General features: G+C 40.3%; 1 protein-coding gene across 1 annotated transcript in view; it reads left to right on the top strand.

Annotated features, from left to right (window-relative positions):
- Nucleotides 1-350: 350 nt before the first annotated feature.
- WNT2 (Wnt family member 2) overlaps nt 351-18,226 on the top strand; it is a 50,381-nt gene continuing 32,505 nt past the window's right edge. Inside the window, exons 1-3 of the mRNA XM_003808650.6 lie at nt 351-892; nt 3,019-3,245; nt 8,464-8,741. Of these exons, the coding sequence (XP_003808698.1) occupies nt 810-892; nt 3,019-3,245; nt 8,464-8,741 (588 nt within the window). The 5' untranslated portion in view covers nt 351-809. The remainder of the gene's footprint in view (nt 893-3,018; nt 3,246-8,463; nt 8,742-18,226) is intronic.

Genomic DNA, 18,226 nt, shown 5'->3' with positions numbered 1-18,226 from the left:
CTCTGTATTTAAGCCCAGCACCAAGGAATCAAAGCCAACAGGTCATTTCGCAGAGGCCTGGCCCCTCCCTAACCTTGCCCTGCATAGACGCGGCAGCTCCAAATTTACAAGTGCTAGCTCTTCATCCCAGCTTCAGGGAGAGAAGCGAAGCAATGAGTTGAGAATCATCTCTGGATTCTTGTATCCCATGCATAGTAATCTCCTTACCCCCGGGCCCCCTTCCTCGTTTCCTCACATTGCACGCTCAGGGACTTGTTTGCCAGCGGATGGCCTCGGCAATCCGGAACGCGCGCTCCGAGAGCCCACGGATGCTCTTTGGCCTGGAGCTTCCCTAAAGGTTCCTGTATTCGCGTGTGCTCCTAACCATGCAGCGGTGTTCCCCCTTCCCTGCCTCACCTCATCCCCAGACATCTCTTGCCATCATTTCATGCACCCGTGTCTAAAACCCCGCGTTTCTCCCCACCCCCGCCAGGCGCAGCACCCCCTCCCTCGGCTGCGCCCGGAGGGGAGCAGAGCGGACAGGGGCGCGCGGGAGGCGCGCAGAGCTTTCGGGCTGCAGGCGCTCGCTGCGCCTGGGGAATTGGGCTGTGGGCGAGGCGGCCCGGGCTGGCCTTTATCGCTCGCCGGGCCCATCGTTTGAAACTTTATCAGCGAGTCTCGCCACTCGTCGCAGACGCGAGCGGGGGGCGGGGGCGCGGCGAGGCGCCGGCGGCCGTGACGAGGCGCTCCCGGAGCTGAGCGCTTCTGCTCTGGGCACGCATGGCGCCCGCACACGGAGTCTGACCTGATGCAGACGCAAGGGGGTTAATATGAACGCCCCTCTCGGTGGAATCTGGCTCTGGCTCCCTCTGCTCTTGACCTGGCTCACCCCCGAGGTCAACTCTTCATGGTGGTAAGTCCACGCGCACGGGCGCGGGGGGATTTTGGAGATCGGAATGGGGACCGCATTGGCCACATAGACCCTTCCTGGCTGCGTTCCCCCGCGGCCGCAGCAGTCTCGGATTCTGGCCCGAACCCTGGCTACTGCCCTCTTATCGCCCCATGGTGAGCCCCTTCTCTTTTCCCAGAAGATCATTTCAGCTTTGACAACTCCATAAAACCACATTCCCCCTCAAATGAGAGCTCCGATGTTTGGTTTATTTGGATCCAGCTGAGCGACAGCAAAATCAGCCAATTTCTTATCCTGTTGAGAGACGTGCTAGCCTGGTCTCCAGCTCTAGCACAGACGTGTGTGTGTGTGTGTGTGTGTGTGTGTGTGTGTGTGTGTGTGTGTGTAAATTCACCTTGAAAACTACAACCGCCTCCCCCATCCCAGCCCCCACCCCGCCAAAACTGCCTCAAGGTAAATCGACGGGCCAATTCAGCCAGTCAGGAGTTGTAGAACCTAAAGCGTGTGACTTTGTATTATTTCCCGTCCTTCCACATTCCAGGTTCACCCCAGTGGGGCGGAAGAACATTTTGCTGCCTCCAGTTAGAGACTATGACTTTAATGCAAAGCTACAGACCCCGGGGTCTGTCTCTAAGATGTTACCTTGTTCACAACCGTCCCCGCAAAGAGTAACTTTGCTGCTTTCCTTTGTACGTTGGTCTGCAATTTATTTATTTATTTTTGCATAGTGATGGAATGTTGAACCATACCAGGTCGCTAAAAGTTCCAAAGGCAGATTCCCTCCCCATCTAGAAACCGTTCTCCATCTGCCGACTTTCTGGTCTTGGAAAGAGATAGAGTTGATAGCCCTGTAATTTCCTTGCACCTAAAAGTTTCAGAACAGATATTAAAATATTGATTCAGAGACACTCGTTATCGTGGGCTAATTTTTAAAGAATCTGGTAAGGGGTCTCAGCTAAATTACAGACTAGAGCAGGGAAATTTTTAGGAAGACACTGGAGCTCTTCAAAGGAGCAAGGCAATGCGCTGATGGGAAGAGGGGTTCAATTCCTTCCTAAGCCGGCTTTGAACAGGGAGGCGTTTAGCCTTGACATTGCTGACACAGGATCAAAGATTGATTTATCAGACTGACCATTTTTCAATAAAATGACTATTTCTGTTTCCATGGGTGTATAAACATTATTTATTGCTCAGGCTTTTTGTCACATTGTCTCTCAGCTGTCACTTAAATATATTTTTTGGAAGTCACAGCTGTAACGATTTTATGATCATATAAAATAATGAAAATACAAGAAAAAGACATTCTCCTTGTTTGATCGCTTCAAAAGACACCTATGGCAGCTTGGGTTATATAAAAGGTACCTTTCTAAACATTTCACGACTAATAGAGAACATCTGGGTAGAGATGATGATGTAATTTTTTGTTAAAGTTTCTTTTCAAAAAGTACTTTATGGAGCTATAACACTGTTTGATTCTTCCAAACATTTAGTGTCCTTAATAACAATAGAAAGAATTTTTTCCAAAGGATCTTTATAAAAGCCAAAAAGAGCTACAAAATGGAAATATTTAAAAGGCTCTTCAGTAAGGAAAGAACAGCCTGTCTGCGAGGAGAGTGTAACATCAGATACCAGCGGGTGTTGATTAGACAGATACAGACAGTTTTTAAGACATTCTGTCAAATAACGGGAACGAAGAGCTTCTAAGGTCAGCTTCCCCCAAAGCCAAGTCCAGACACATTGTGTCACTGAGATCTGAGCCTTCTTGAGAACAGTCTTCCACACATTCTCCCCAAGACACGTTGCTTCTTACCCGTCATTCACTTCCCCAAATGCCAACCTTGCCTCTGTCCCCCTGCCCAGAGCATCATCTGGTAGACCTAGCTTCATGTCCAACAGACAGTCATCACAGCATTTTGGGGATGACTTCTGCAAGATCACTCACTACGCCTGCCTGCCTTGCCGGTTTCTCCACTAAATTAAAAAGTACATACCCTTGCTTTCTAATATCACCAGAAGGATAAGGAATTCATATTTGAAAAGTGCTTTGAACTCCTTAGTCTCCCAGGAACACTGAGCCAGGCCTCCCTGTTCACGTTGCCCTCACCTCTGTGTTGGTTGGTCCCTTATAGGTACATGAGAGCTACAGGTGGCTCCTCCAGGGTGATGTGCGATAATGTGCCAGGCCTGGTGAGCAGCCAGCGGCAGCTGTGTCACCGACATCCAGATGTGATGCGTGCCATTAGCCAGGGCGTGGCCGAGTGGACAGCAGAATGCCAGCACCAGTTCCGCCAGCACCGCTGGAATTGCAACACCCTGGACAGGGATCACAGCCTCTTTGGCAGGGTCCTACTCCGAAGTAAGTCTCCTGCCTTCACCCAGCCCTATGGCTCTCCACTCATGCACAGCTCCCTCACTCCATCTTCAAAGACCCTGCTTATCTTCTATTGCATTTTATTCCATCAGAAGTTTGTTCAGTTGGGCGTCATTGTCCCTGTTCTACAGGTGAGGACTAGAGAAATCAAGGAACATGTCTAGAGGCTTGTAAGAGGTGAATTAAAAGGAAGAAGTAGAACCCCAGGCTGTTGTCTTTTCACTCTTTGCTCTGTCCATCACTCCAATACGACATATCCTCCAGGTTCAGACTTCGTCTCTAAGAGACGAGAGGGAGGAGCCACAAGTCTCTTTTGACTTTTTCCTTGGCTTTCTGGGGCTTCCTCCAGAAGAATTTGAGCAGATCATCAGCATAGAATCTTCAAATCTTTTCTCAGCAAAGGATTATCAGTATTGCAAAAACACCACTTAAGTGATATTAAGAAGCAGAGACAAATCTCTACTCACCACTTTTCACCTTCCATTCAGCTACTCAGCCTTGGTGCCTCTGTGTCTAAATTCAATATTTTTCCTCCCAACAGATTGTAAATTCTGTAAGGGCAGAAACTAACCTATATTCCCTGCACCTTGCTTGGTGCCTTGTGTATTGCAGGCCCTGTTCATTCATTATGATGAATGAGTGGATAAACTTGTAGTGGGTACCTATTATTTTCCAGCTACATTTTAAGCAATAAGGATAGCTATGGAGGATAGAGGTGGGAAACATGAATACATAGAGGTTTTTTCTTCCTTAGCAGGAACCTTAAACATTTTCTAATTACGTAGTAAACTTCTTAAAAGTTCTGAATATGGAAAGTAGCTCACTAGCTAGGACACAATCAAAGAAAATTAATTGAAAATCATATTTCATTTTCAAATAATACCCATCTGCTAACCTGGCATTATTAGCATTCTCCAGGAAAAACCACAGTCCATTTGCTATTAGAAAATCTGACGGAAAACACAGCAGTTTATGTGCAAACCCCAAAAATAGGAAACTTTTTACTTGTTTTTGCCTACCCCCCCCCCCCAATTCCTAAGAAAATCATCCGGACAGTGCACTTGGTAATGCTTAACACAGGGTGTTTCTATCATGTAATCATCACAGCCCTAGGGTTTTATGAGGCCAAATGCATAACTGAATGTCTCTAAAATCCCCCAAGGGCATAGTACTCTCATTCTTAGAGTATCCCTAAAGTTAATTTACTGCGATATTCTGCAATTTTATTCTCTAGTTTAAGAACTATATTCTTCTGCATTCCTTTTGGAGTTTCAATATGACATCGCAAATTTTTGAAAGGTTAATAATAAATTTCAGCTTCATGGAATTTTAAGACTTCACCTAGATTATCTTGCCAGTGAATCAATTAAAGAAACTGGACCTTGTTAAAGAGAGTTTGCAAATATCTAGCACGAGTAATCTTTGGATATATTATGCATGGCTCTCAGTGTTTAAAACATATCGGGATTTTTTTTCAAAGTGCTTACAACCATTTTGCAATGATTTCAAATTAGATGTACGTCTCATTTATGAAATGATCATCTCTGGATCTATTAAGATATCTACATATTTGAATAAAACCTTTAGATCACATATCAAAGGAAGCAATATTGACCAGTGATCCTAAAGAAAATATATCCATCAAAGCTGGGGATTCATTTATAAAATACTGTAACTTAATCTTGACACTATTATTTTATTCAGAGCTGTAGAATTGCTGAGATGAAGGAGGTTCGAACTAGAGGTAACAGCCAGGCTCACTCCTATAATCCCAGCACTTTGGGAGACTGAGGTGGGCAGATCACTTGAGGCCAGGAGTTTGAGATCAGCCTGGCCAACATGGCGAAACCCCATGGGTGTGGTGGTACATGCCCTTAATCCCAGCTACTTGGGAGGCTGAGGCATGAAAATCACTTGAACCTGGGAGGAGGAGGTTGCAGTGAGCCAACATATTGCCACTGCACTCCAGCCTGGGTGACAGGACTGGAGGAAACAGAACTAGTTTAAATTAGTCTAGACCTCAGGTAAATAAGAGATTCTAACTTGTACTTCCTTCAGATTTTTTTCAGATGAAGCAGAATACTTTGCCACAGTACTCAGAACTTAAACCACTCATGCTACACAATTTCTTTCCATTCTTCACAGAAGGCCAGGTTCCCTCTCAGACGTTTATGCAAACTCTTGTGACTGTCAGTGATGATTTTGTGTTGGTTATGGGAGGGCTGAATTTGGCCTAAAGCAGCTTATCCTGGAAATAATCAAGAAATTCCAATGAAGCTATCCAAAGATTTCCACAATTAGTTGCTTGGAGAAAAAGTTACGTCTTAGAGTTGTGGACACCTAAATATGCTCATAGATGAATAGGAAAGGCAAAGGGCAAGACCATTTTTAAGAAGAACATAAAATTACCAAAATGTCCCGTGGTCATAGAGAAATGGAGAACATTTGCCTGTTTGACTTTAGAGAGTCAGAATAAGACAGTACAATTTTTAGAAACATTTGTAATTTACTCATTCAACAGATAGTTACCAGTCACAGGCAGAGAAACAAGGACAGAACTAGCAATTCTAAAAATATTCCTGCAAGAATACACCTCCAAAATTCTAGAATTAGCCTTAGAAAACACAAAGGTAATTAGTTCTCATCCTTATAAATATTTTTTTATAAAGCAAATACTTTAAAGAGAATTGAACAATCCATAACCTTCAAGAAACCCTAGCTTCTAGAGTTTTGCCTTCCTAGGTAACAATCTCTCTACCCCAAATAAAAACTGTGCCTATGTACTTAATAGACATTGCTTGATTTATCTCCATACAAAAATTAGAGAAACTTCAATAGCAACACATTAGGAAATACAGATGTCACCACTTAGATTTGGATTTTGTTTCATTTTGTGATAGCTTTAAAAAGGATCTTTCTAAGAAGAGGCCCAAGATCAAAATTTGTTTTGTTACAAAGCCAGCTCTTGAAATGTGCTACTACTTCACACATAACATTTTAGTGATTCATCTAAACACTTAACTGAAAACATTTTAGGGCTATATCTACATGGTACCAAACCGTCTGGAGGTAAAATGAAAAACCAGTCAATGTGCTAAATTTTTAATTTAAATAAAGGAACATCTAGCTATTTAGTAATGTGTTTGAATAATAAATGACAAATATTTAGAAAAGTCATATTTTTGCTTTGGAAATTATTTCTGAAATGAAGCAGATTGTGATTTGTTTTCTTTCAGTCAACAAGTTAATGTAATTGTTTCCAAGTTATACCAGGATGAATTCTGCACCTAGACAATTTATTTCTCTTGTTGCTTTCAAAACACTGTCTGGTTACCTGATATAGTATTATCCCCATCTTCCATGCCTTTCCCGTAATAGACCACTTCATAAAATGTCTCTTCTTTCTCCTTAAAAAATAAGACTAGTGCTACATACTTAAGCTTTTGGGAATTTCCTCCTCTATGTGATCTCTCTAAACATGGGCGCCGGCTTCTAAATCCCAAACCAAGCTTTAGAAGATAAATGGGGTAACTATAGAAAAGGTATTTTCCTAAACTGTAAAATGGATATAATAAAAGTTTTATTTATCTGAAAGCCACTATCTGAGATTAAGTCACATTAGCATGTATTAGTCGCCTTCTTTTACAAAACATCTCAATTCCACTTAGAATATCTGTGGTCTATATAGTATAAGCTGGGACTCTTTAAAACAGCTCTCGTAACCATCATATTTCCCTCTGGAGAGCACTACCTGCTACCTATGGCGAATAGTCATATAATTGATTTTACCTAACTACAGGGCATGATTGATTCCTTTTTTGATGGTTAGAGGTTTGGGGGGTAAATATTTTCTGAAGGCTGAGGTAAGTGCCATTTAATATGGTGTAGATATGTTTTCCTGATTTTTAATAATGAGACTAGCAGAGCAAATATTGCAAGGGATGTATAATAAATTTTAACACTGAATGACAAACGGAAACAAGCAGGGCTTCAATGTGAAAAGGTGGTTTGCTCTCCCAGTTGTGTGGTTCAAAAAGTCACACTCCTCTTGACATATTGAATCACCGAATGGTTCTCTGTTTTCTGCCTTGCATTGGCATTAGGTTATCCAGCTTCTATTTGGATTGTTAATATATTTGCCGCAGCAACCATTAATAAAAGGGCATGCTAATAACAATGAAATACAGCTCCACTTGAAAAATGAGGTGCACACGGACCCTAAAGAGCCTTATATCTGTCACTATACCACAACACCGTGTTATGAGTTACTACAGATTATTAAAATAATTTAATGTAGTTATTGCACTGAAATATGTACCTTTCAGCCTGTAAGTGAAAGTAGCCTGTGCTCTAATAAAGAACAATTCTAAGAAAGCACCCCAAAGGGTTCTTGCCCAAGTCTAATTATAGGCGGTAAATTTGTTTCCTTCCAGAAAAACCAAAGAAAAATTTTTCACTGTCTTTTACCCAATACCAGTGATTAGTGCAGGTGTTCCAGAAGAAAGTAAATTCGCCTTAATAGTTAGACATATAGTATGTAACTCAAGGATATTGCATACTGCCTTCAGCAATCTCTCAATTACTTATGAAAGTCAATGCCAAGCCCAAGCTCTCCAGTGTTAATGCAAGGGGCTGGTTACTGCCAGAATTCTCTTCCCACCTTAGTCCCTAGATTTCTTTGAATTCAGTATTTCATTCTCAATAATTTAAGTGCATATGAGTATCTTCAGTAAGTCCTGGAGGTTTGGAAGGATATTTTGAGAAAAGCTGTGGTGTCATGAGTACCCAACTATATTGTGGAATGATAGAATTGTAGCATTCAGACTGTAAAGAAAAAGGCCTAGAGATGCTATGCTCCTCTCTTCTAGGACATCTAGAGCTCTCTGTTGAAACAGGGCAAGCCTGTGTTTGAGACTAATGTGAAGCCAGGAGCTGGGCAAGGCCATCTTTTTCTTTGATACTGCTTATTTAAGAAGAGCTGCCACACAGATACCTAAATTGACAAAAACCTATATTAGATGGAGATGGTTCATATTAAAGAAAGAGCCCGGGCTCTAGAAAAGAACCCTTCAAGAATATCAGTACCTTGTTGTCTAGTGGCAAAGGTTGTCTGAAACAGAGCAAATATTAAACAATTATCATATGAAAGTTATTCAGAAATACTGCTACCGGACCACTTTTAAGAAAAGCATTTTTGTTTCAGGTAGTCGGGAATCTGCCTTTGTTTATGCCATCTCCTCAGCTGGAGTTGTATTTGCCATCACCAGGGCCTGTAGCCAAGGAGAAGTAAAATCCTGTTCCTGTGATCCAAAGAAGATGGGAAGCGCCAAGGACAGCAAAGGCATTTTTGATTGGGGTGGCTGCAGTGATAACATTGACTATGGAATCAAATTTGCCCGCGCATTTGTGGATGCAAAGGAAAGGAAAGGAAAGGATGCCAGAGCCCTGATGAATCTTCACAACAACAGAGCTGGCAGGAAGGTATGGAAATGCAACGGTGCTCATTTTGTAGGCTGCATGGCTTTATAAACCACTTAGGCAGAGCTTATCTTAAACTTCCCTAGAATTGATAAAATGCTTTGTAGTCACAACTTCCTACTGTCCCCCAGCCATTAGCTGTTTGTTCGGAAGAATACCAACAACTAGGTTGAAATATTCCCACCCACACTCCACCTTCCTTCCTACAGCTAGTTGAAGGAGTCCACCCATTGTGTTTGGCATTGTGTTGATTCAAGTCTTTTATGGTCTCTCTGGACACTGTCATTGAAGCAGAAGATATGAACTGTGGGTTAGGATAGTGCTTCATCCCACATAGCAATGGTACACTGAATGCTTATATCTAAGGGATATAAAGACCCAGAGCATCTTTTCTTACATGTATCATGAAAACAACTCATCAAGTATGGTTTGTTGGCTTCTTCTAGATTTAGGGATGCCCTCTTTGGGAACCTGACCCAATTCTCACTCATAAAAGCCCCACCTTGTTGTTTCTGGTGCTGGATAAGTAAGTGGACCAGGAGAAGACATGATCCCCAGAGGGTATTCTGGCCCCTTCTCCTCTAGACCTGACTAACTTCCTGGGCTCCAGTCAGTGTACACCCTTTAACCATCATTTGTTAAATGAGGAAACTGAAGCCCTCAAGGTACTCAAGGTCACAAGGAAGTTAGTAGAAAGGACTAGAAAGTTAGGTTTCAACACGTAGTCCAGGGGTGCTTTACCCTAGGATTAAACCATTTCAATGCCAATGTTCAGACCCATTGATGACCCATGTCTTTTGGTACGGTGGTATGACCAGAATAACTAGAGAATTTAATGCTGTACTTGATGCTTTTGTGTGGAAAGCATTAACTGGCTGTGTGAATCAAATATTTGTTCAGAACTATTCTAGAATAATCTAATTGCCAATAGGAAGAGGTAACGATAATTTGTCTTTTATCAACACAACATAAAAATGTGTTTGCTATTAATATATAAAGAAAGATCAGCATAAAATTGAAAGGTCCCTGGGGGGGCTTTAATAGGAAAAATAATAGAAAAGAATGGATGAAAACCCCTTTACTAGGCTCCTGGAGAGAACAAATCTCATTTAAAGGAAGTTGGAAGGAAAGAACTCTTGCTTAGCACATGGTATAACATGAGTGTGACCTGAACTGTTTACAAATAGTACCTTTCTTGAACTTTAAAAATCAACATTCCTAATTTTCATGAATTTATGAACTTACAGTCACTACTGCCAAGAAAATAGACTATGGTTGTGCAATCCTACAACTATTGGTAATTACTGTTTGTGCAATGATTTGGATAAAAAAATTTACACTGACCTTTGTCCTAACATTGATAGTACATGTAAAAGTTATAAAGTGTGGTGACTTTGATAGGAGTGTGCTGCTTAATTGTTCAAACAGGGTATATAGTTAGATTTCTCTATTTGGAAAGATAAAAGATACTGTATCCAAAAGAACATTGACTTATCAAAATAAATGTTAATTTCACTAAATAGGTCATTAGATATTGAATGTTTCAACTCTTCAAGACAATAGATCATAGCTATTATATTTTAGGCCCTGAATAAACACAACTTTTAATGTAAATCACATGATTCTTCACCGTGTAGAGGTGAACAGCTGTCAGGCCTCAGATATTCTCCTGCCTGCTCTGCAAAACTTAGGAGGCTACTTTTGATTGGAATAAAAGTGCACACACTGACTTTTTAAAATGTGGCTTTAATTAATGGTGGGTGGGCAGACTTTTTCAAGGAGATGCATGATGTCAGTGAATATGAACTTTAATGAGAGTAAATGTATTGAGATAAACATGCGTCTCTAATTCTCTTCTTGCGGTCATTAGACCCCCAGTCTCTACTCCCCCTTTGTACTAGCAGAAGGTCTGTGGAATCAAAATGAGAACAGCCTGGGCTTGTTTGAAGGCAGGCCTCCTGAGCTAAGCCTCCAACTGGCTTGGCTCTAAGGCTCTAGAAAGCCCCCACCTCCCAGGGCTGACGGTAACATCAGTCCACTTTTTTTCTTCTTCTTTGTGCTTTTCAGCATTTTCCAAATTGGCCAATATGAACATCTACTTTTTAAACTGGGAGGGGTAGGGGAGAGCAATATATTTCATTTTTTTTAAAACCATCTATTCTAAGATTGCTCTGTTTAGCTAATGTTAAAAGTCAGAATTCATCACTGCCATTCATAACGGGCCTTAATTTTTCCCCAATATTTGAACAATTTATTTATTATAGCAGTTGGTTAGAGCACCCTCATGTGTCTCTGTACTGTAATGTCATTTTAGATCCTCTGTGCTATATCATTTAATCATAGTTTCAGCAAAATTTATAATGATTTTTTTCTTTCATGTTTACTTAAATGCTCATCCTTGATTGAGTCTAGTTTTCCACCTCCAATTAGGACTATGAATAAGTACTAAAAAGATAAGCCTGTCTTGTTCAAAACAAATATTCTATCAAGAAGGAAATTCTATAGCATCCTTCAGCAGCTCTGTTTAGGTCTAAAGAAACCATGCTATAAAAACTTCCAAATTACATTTTAAGATAGTTTTAGGTAAATTACATGCAAAAGGTCAATATCTGCCATTTATTTCCTTTGATGAGCTTGCAAACAAGCACCTTTTAAATTTGTCCACTCTTCCAGCCTGGGCAACATGGTGAAACCCTGTCTCTACAGAAAAATATAAAAAATTAGCCAGGTGTGGCAGTGCTACTACCACAGCTATTCAGCTACTATTCCCAGCTATACTCAAGAGGCTGAGGTGGGAGGATCATGTGAGCCAGGGAGGTTGAGGCTGCAGTGAGTCTTGATCGCACCACAGCATTCCAGCCTGGGTGACAGCACGAGACCCTGTCTCAAAAAAAACAAAACAAACAAACAAACAAACAAAAAAGTTAGTTCACTCTTTCTTCTAAGATGAAATAATGAAATAATCACAACTTCTTTAAATGTTCCTAAGGGAATCTGTATGAAAATAACTCACGTTTCCAGTCTTACTGCCCTTCCATCACTCTGAAAGTTTCTATAAGAGTAGGAATTTCCATAAGAATAAGAGGAATTCCATGAAAATACTTTCCCTAAAAGGTGCCTCTAACTTAAAAATAGAAAAGAACATGGGACTTCAAATCAGATGCACCTTTGTTTTAATCTTACAATACCAGTGGCTTTGCTCATTGAATCTCGGTTTTTCTCATGTATGAAAGGGCATTTTGTGGTGCTACGGGAAGACAAGTGTAAGGCAGATAGCACAGAACCTGGCATGTAATAGATGCTTAATAAAAGTTCCTTTCCCTTTTGTGAAGTTAAGATTATTTGTAACTCAGGTAACAGAGCTAGGCAGAAGTCCATCCAGCTGGAATTATTATTTAGGATTCAATCTGATCACTCCATCTATCTATAGAGTCATCTTCTATTTAGTTAACATACTAATAAAACCAAGCATATAGTATTTTTTAATTTATAAAATACTGTCAAATGTTTTATAATTTGATATTTCCAAAACCCCTGTAGGAATAAAAAATAGTATTCATATTTCTACTCTTCAGATGAGCAACTGGGCCTGAGAGGGATGGAGAGACTAAAGCAGGGTCATAGAATCATGAAGTACTAGATCCTGGGAGTTCACATCCGCTCCTGTTCTCCCATGTGCCCTTGTCTACATTTCCATATTGCTTTTGTTGAGAATTTCTGAGAAAAGAAACAATATTTCTATATGTACGGGGGAAAAACCAGCAGCTACTACCTTTGGAAGGTAGTTTACTGATGATTTTTTTTCTTTGTGTGTGTCTTCACACATTTTCTAAAATGAATGTGTATCGGTTTTTAACGACAAGGAAAAGTGGTTTTAAGTGCTGAAAACCTAACTGCCAGTCATCGTGAGCACACCCAAACCAATTTAGCCTTCTTTTTGGAGGATTCGCAAAATTTCAACAAACAGCACTGCAACTTTCAGAGCTCTGTTCTTGTATTTTGGGACTAACTTTGGTTCAACAGTTATTTTATTAAGGAATTACTTTGGGAAAGGCATCAGTTTTGGTACTAAATCAATGTGGAAAAGAATAAAACAAAGCAGCCCCTGACCATAAGAAACTAAATTTTAGTCAAGGAGAAAAGAGTAATACAATTGCAAGGCAAGCAATGCTATGTGGTATAATAACATAATCAGCCACAGGGCCAGTTAGCTGAGGAGATAATGGTTGTATCATAAAAAGAACTGGGTGTTTTGAGCTGGAGATAAAAGATTTCCCATGGTGGAGATATGGAAAGCATTTTCCAGGATGAAGGGACTTCAAGACAAAGACAGATATTGGAGCAGGAAGTGTATCATAAAGTTGAGGAATACAAGAACTGTAGGGTGGAGTTCAAGACTGAGAGTTAATAGGAACTAAGGCTGAAAATTTGAAATTTGAGTCCCAGCCAGATCTGGAGAGCCCTTTTTTTTTTTTTTTTTTTTTTTTTTTGAGACAGGGTCTCGCTTTGTTACCCAGGCTGGAGTGCGGTGGCACAATCTCGGCTCACTAGAGCCTGGACCTCCTGGGCTCAAGCAATCCTCCCACCTCAGTCTCAGTAGCCGGGACTACAGGCACTTGCCACCATGCCTGACTAATTTGGGGTGTTTCTTATTTGTTTGTTTGTTTTTTGGTAGAGATGAGGTTTCGCCATGTTGCCCAGGCTGGTCTTGAACTCCTGGGCTCAAGGATCTGCCCAACTTGTCCTCTCAAAGTGCTAGGATTACAGGCCTTGAGCCACGGCACCCAGCCTGGAGAGTCTCAAATACTGTGCAGAGACATTTGGCTGCCACTGGGAAGGCAAGAGGAAGGCATTGAACAGTGGGAGAGAAAGTTAAATACTTAAGTTTAATTTTCATGCATTTGTTAATTTCTCTAGAGTCCACTTTGAAAGAGTGATAGCTATCAAAGTTTGACCCTTCTGTAATATGAGTTCATGACTTAAAAAATTAACTGGGCAAGGTGGCATGCAACTGTAATCCCAGCTACTGGGGAGGCTGAGGTGGGAGGATCACTTGAGCTCAGGAGTTTGAGACCAGCTTGGGCAACATAGTGAGATCCCATATCAAAAAAAAATAGATTTACTAGGAAAATTGTGAGAAATTTGCCTCTCTTTGAATTTTATTTTTTGCCTTAAATATACATATAAGTACTGATATAGAAAGCTTCTGGGTGTTTATTAATATTAAAAAATTAGCATATGGCAACTGTGTTGATATTTACATTTTCAACATGATAGTTAATGTTATTATTGGCTACTCTACTCATTGGGAGCTCTTAGTTTAGGAGTTCTTGACTGAGGCATTATGGAGGATAAGGCCCTGGCATCAGAAAACTGGCTCTAATACTTGAGCAAAACCTTGCATAAGTTACCAAACTAGGGTTGCCATATAAAATAAAATACTTATGCATATACACCAGGTGGTAAGCAAGCCTCAGGGGTAGGTACCATTATTATACAGTTTGCATATGAGGAGACTGAGGTTTAGCAGGGTGGCCAGAATCAGCAAATAAATTGAATATATTTGCTCATTGAAATCATCTGAAATTCAAACTTAACTTGGCATCCTGTATTTTCTATGGAGAAGCTCAGAGGGTGAGGGGGTCCAAAATTTCTAGTTCCACTCACTATCCAAACAAGCACCACCGAAGGTCAGTGCTGCAGAGCACTAGGGCCTGCCCCTGAGCATGGCCTACCTGGGCGCTGGGACAGACCAGATACTTCTAAGTTCCACCTACAGAAAGTGCTTCAAAGTAAACAGAAGTGGATGTTGTACTACATGTAAGTAAAACTTTACAAGCAAGCAAATCTAAATTCTAATAAAGACTTAAAAAATATTTTTTTCTTGGAGACAGGGTCTCACCCTGTCACCCAGGCTGGAGTGTGCGGTAGTGCAATCATGACTCACTGCACAGGGCTCAAGTGATCCTCCCACCTCAGCCTCCCAAGCAGCTCAGACCACAGGCATATGCCACTGTGCTCAACTAATTTTTTTTTTTTTTATGTTTCATAGAGACAGGGTCTTACTATGTTGCCCAGGGTGGTCTGAAACTCCTGGGCCCAAGTGATCCTCCTGCCATGGCCTCCCAAAGTACTAGGATTACAGGCATGAGCCACTGTGCCTGGCCAAGACTTTAAAAAATTGATCCCTTGATGCCACTTAAAATGAATAATAATAAACAAATAATGGGTCTGACCTAAGAGAACTGGGGCATGATGACAAAGAAATCACACTCTTAGAAAGTAGGGAATATCAATAGGAAAGAAAATGCCAAAGCCATACTGAACTGCAGAGCCACGTTGCTTTCACCTCCTATTCATCCTGACCCTCCCTTCAACAATCTTGAGCATCTTTGTGGGGCATAAATTTCACTTAGTAGGTATTTGTTTACTTACTGGTCTCCTTAGTTCATAAAATGAAAAGCATTTTTAAAAGTTAGATCAGTTCTGCCAGGCTCACCTCTGTCTTGTTGGACCCCAAAATAATATGTGCTTGATATTAGAGATCTTTATTTATCATATGAACCAAAAACTAACCAGAAGTCAAGTCCCAAGACAGGGAATAACTCTTAACAAAATTGTTGCAGTTCCATGTAAAGTTCTATTATTAGTGGAAAATGTTTTTTAGACTTGCCTAATTAGTCAATAAGAATTATTATATATATGGTTAGTCAACGGTAATGTTCTTGAATTCCACAAATGTAAATTCCACACCTTATATTTACTAGCTAAGCCCACCCACAGTCACTGTTTTTAAAGAATGACAGTGCTCAAGAAATCACAATGTCTTAAGTTAATAAATGTTTGCATAAGCAAATCAGCTGCACAATTTTTAATAAATTTTTCTTCTTAGTTCCAGAGTGTGTATGTTTAAAAGGTATGAGTTGGCCCAATTTTCAGTAACTTCTATCTTAGAGATGTGGACCTGTCAAAAGGATTCAATTGTTAATAAATGTACTTGGCTTCAAGCCAGCAGGTGAAAATTAAATAATATGTTTTTAATGAGAGTTTCCCTCAGGAAAACTGATATAGAACCAGAAATATATTAGTGACTTTGTAGAATATACCCAACTAAAAAGTGAAGTACTAACACTTCTTCAAATGCTCAAGTTTAACTAAATAATTTAGTGAAAACACAGTATATGGGGACCTAAAATAAATTCTAACTAGGATTTCTAAGACAAGTTGTTAAGTTGGCAAATATTTCACACAGCATACAATGGACTGCCTTCTTTCTGATAGGAAGAAAATCAGTATGACATGACACAGGGTTCATAAACTTTGCAAAATGCAGGTACCTACAAGAAAAAAAATTCTCATGTTCTGCAAAGAAGTTTTACAAAGACACTGTAAGGGCTGCTTGGGCTCAGTCTTCAGAAGAACTGACTTAAGAAACCAAAACTTCCTTAGGAGAAGTTTGTCTTTATAACTGGCAATATAATTCCTTTTAGACTATAATTAGATACGCAAACACTAAATGTAAAAGCTTATAGAACTCACCGAATCCAAGGAACATGAGCCCCAGAGATTGGCAAACCCTAATATGAAAAACACCAGCAGAGTGATGTCGACTTTGGTGTCAGACAGGCTTGGCTTATATCCTGCCTCCCTGGGTTATCTCACTTACTGCCTGTGAGATCTAGGGCAAGCTCCTCTACTCCTGGGTGTTTCAATATCCTTATCTATAAAATGGGATAATAATAGTATATACCTTACGTGGTAGTGTGGACTAAATAAAATAGTGAATATAAAAGTTCTTAGCATGGTTTGATATATGGTAAGAACTTAAAGAATGTGATGCCTCAGTATTATACTGACACAAAGTTAGAGCAGAGAAATATAAAATAGAATTGTTCTAGCCTACACAATGCATGTATTTTCTTCTTCCATATCTCTTTTTTTTAAACAGACTTCTGCGTCTGGTATAGAATGCTAATATCTAGAAGTTTGTTTAAAAGAAAAAAAGAACACTAAAAAATGGAAGTTTCTTAAATTTTAAAATTAGAAAATAGCCTCTGCAGGTCAAAGGCTTAAAATGCTCAAAATAAATAAAAAATGAAGGGCCACATAAAAAAATCTGCTAAGATTTTAGCACTGAAGCAGTTATGAGCCTAGTGAAGAGCTTTTGTTGAGAATAGTTATATATTAAGCTAAAAATGGTTTCTATGAAGCTAAACACCAAAAGAGTCCTGCTGTCCTTAGAAGTCATCAAAAAACTACTTTTTTAGCATAGCTATGTCACATGAACAAGTATTTATTGACAGGATGCCACGTAGTAAAACTTAGATGGGATTAAGGCACATGGGCAGGAGTGGGGACTGATTAAGAATTGTGCTGGCCAGTTGGTGATATTAAGAACCATGGGGGCTGGGAGAATTGAGAACAGGAGCATACGAGAAGGCTGAAAATGGAATCTTGACAGCGACCTGCATTAAGAATCAAAGAAGAAGGAAGTAGAACAAGAGACTTTTCAGGAAAGATTCAAGAGACAAAATAGAAACCAGGATGTGACTGTGTCATGGGCTATGGCCTTGAGGTTCTGAAGGAAGCTTTCAGTATCCCACATTAGCAAGAGGCAGCAAGTCATTGTAATTGATTCTTATTCTAATTCTTTCTCTTCCCATTGTAAAAACAGTGCTTGCACATAGTATCAAAAGCAACAGCTTGAGCAGTGCAGAAATGTATAAATTGGTACCGTTTTCTCCCCTCACAGTCCTTGTCTCCTTCCAGAACATTTCAAAGTGCAAACTGACTCAAGAATGTGAATGGGACATGTAATGTTTCCCCTCTTCCTCCCAAACTTCATTAAAATTGTAGTAATAGAAAAAAAAAGGGTTTAAATTGACAATAAGAAGAATAGTAAAAGAAATGAAAGAGCTAAATGAATTTCTGGAAAATGGAAAGCAAATGAATAAATTGTAGCTCACAAAGAAGGATGGAGAAGCCACAGTCTAGAAGAATAAAAGCAAATGGGGCAACTGCCAACATGGGAGGGAAGAAGCCCTGAGAATGCCTCGGATATAAATAAGCCCTGGAGAGAAACATAGGCCTGAAAATTGGGAATAACTGAAAATTCCATTGATGGAATAGGGAACCCCAACCCCTCCCTTCTCCCCATGAGCAGAACTCCGCGGAAGTCGGTCATTTAACATCCCAGGCTTTCTGGAGTAAGAGTCTTCAGCATAAGAGCCAGTGTCGTGGGAGCAGTGGTGCCTACTTGTAGTCCCAACTATTTGGGAGGCTGAGGTAGGAGGATCACTCGAGCCCAGGAGTTCAAAGCTGTAGTGCCCTATTATGGTGCCTATGAATAGTCACTGCACTCTAGCCTGGACAACACAGCAAGAGCTCATCTCAAAAAAATAGTCAGTGCCCTGCCAACTCACCAGAAAGCAATATTTTTTGGTCCACAAGCCCCACCTCTACAACCAGAGTTCCTAAATGCCTTTTTA

Source organism: Pan paniscus, chromosome 6 (genome assembly GCF_029289425.2).
Source record: "Pan paniscus chromosome 6, NHGRI_mPanPan1-v2.0_pri, whole genome shotgun sequence".
Lineage (NCBI taxonomy): Eukaryota > Metazoa > Chordata > Mammalia > Primates > Hominidae > Pan > Pan paniscus.
This window is presented reverse-complemented; position numbering and strand designations above follow the sequence as displayed.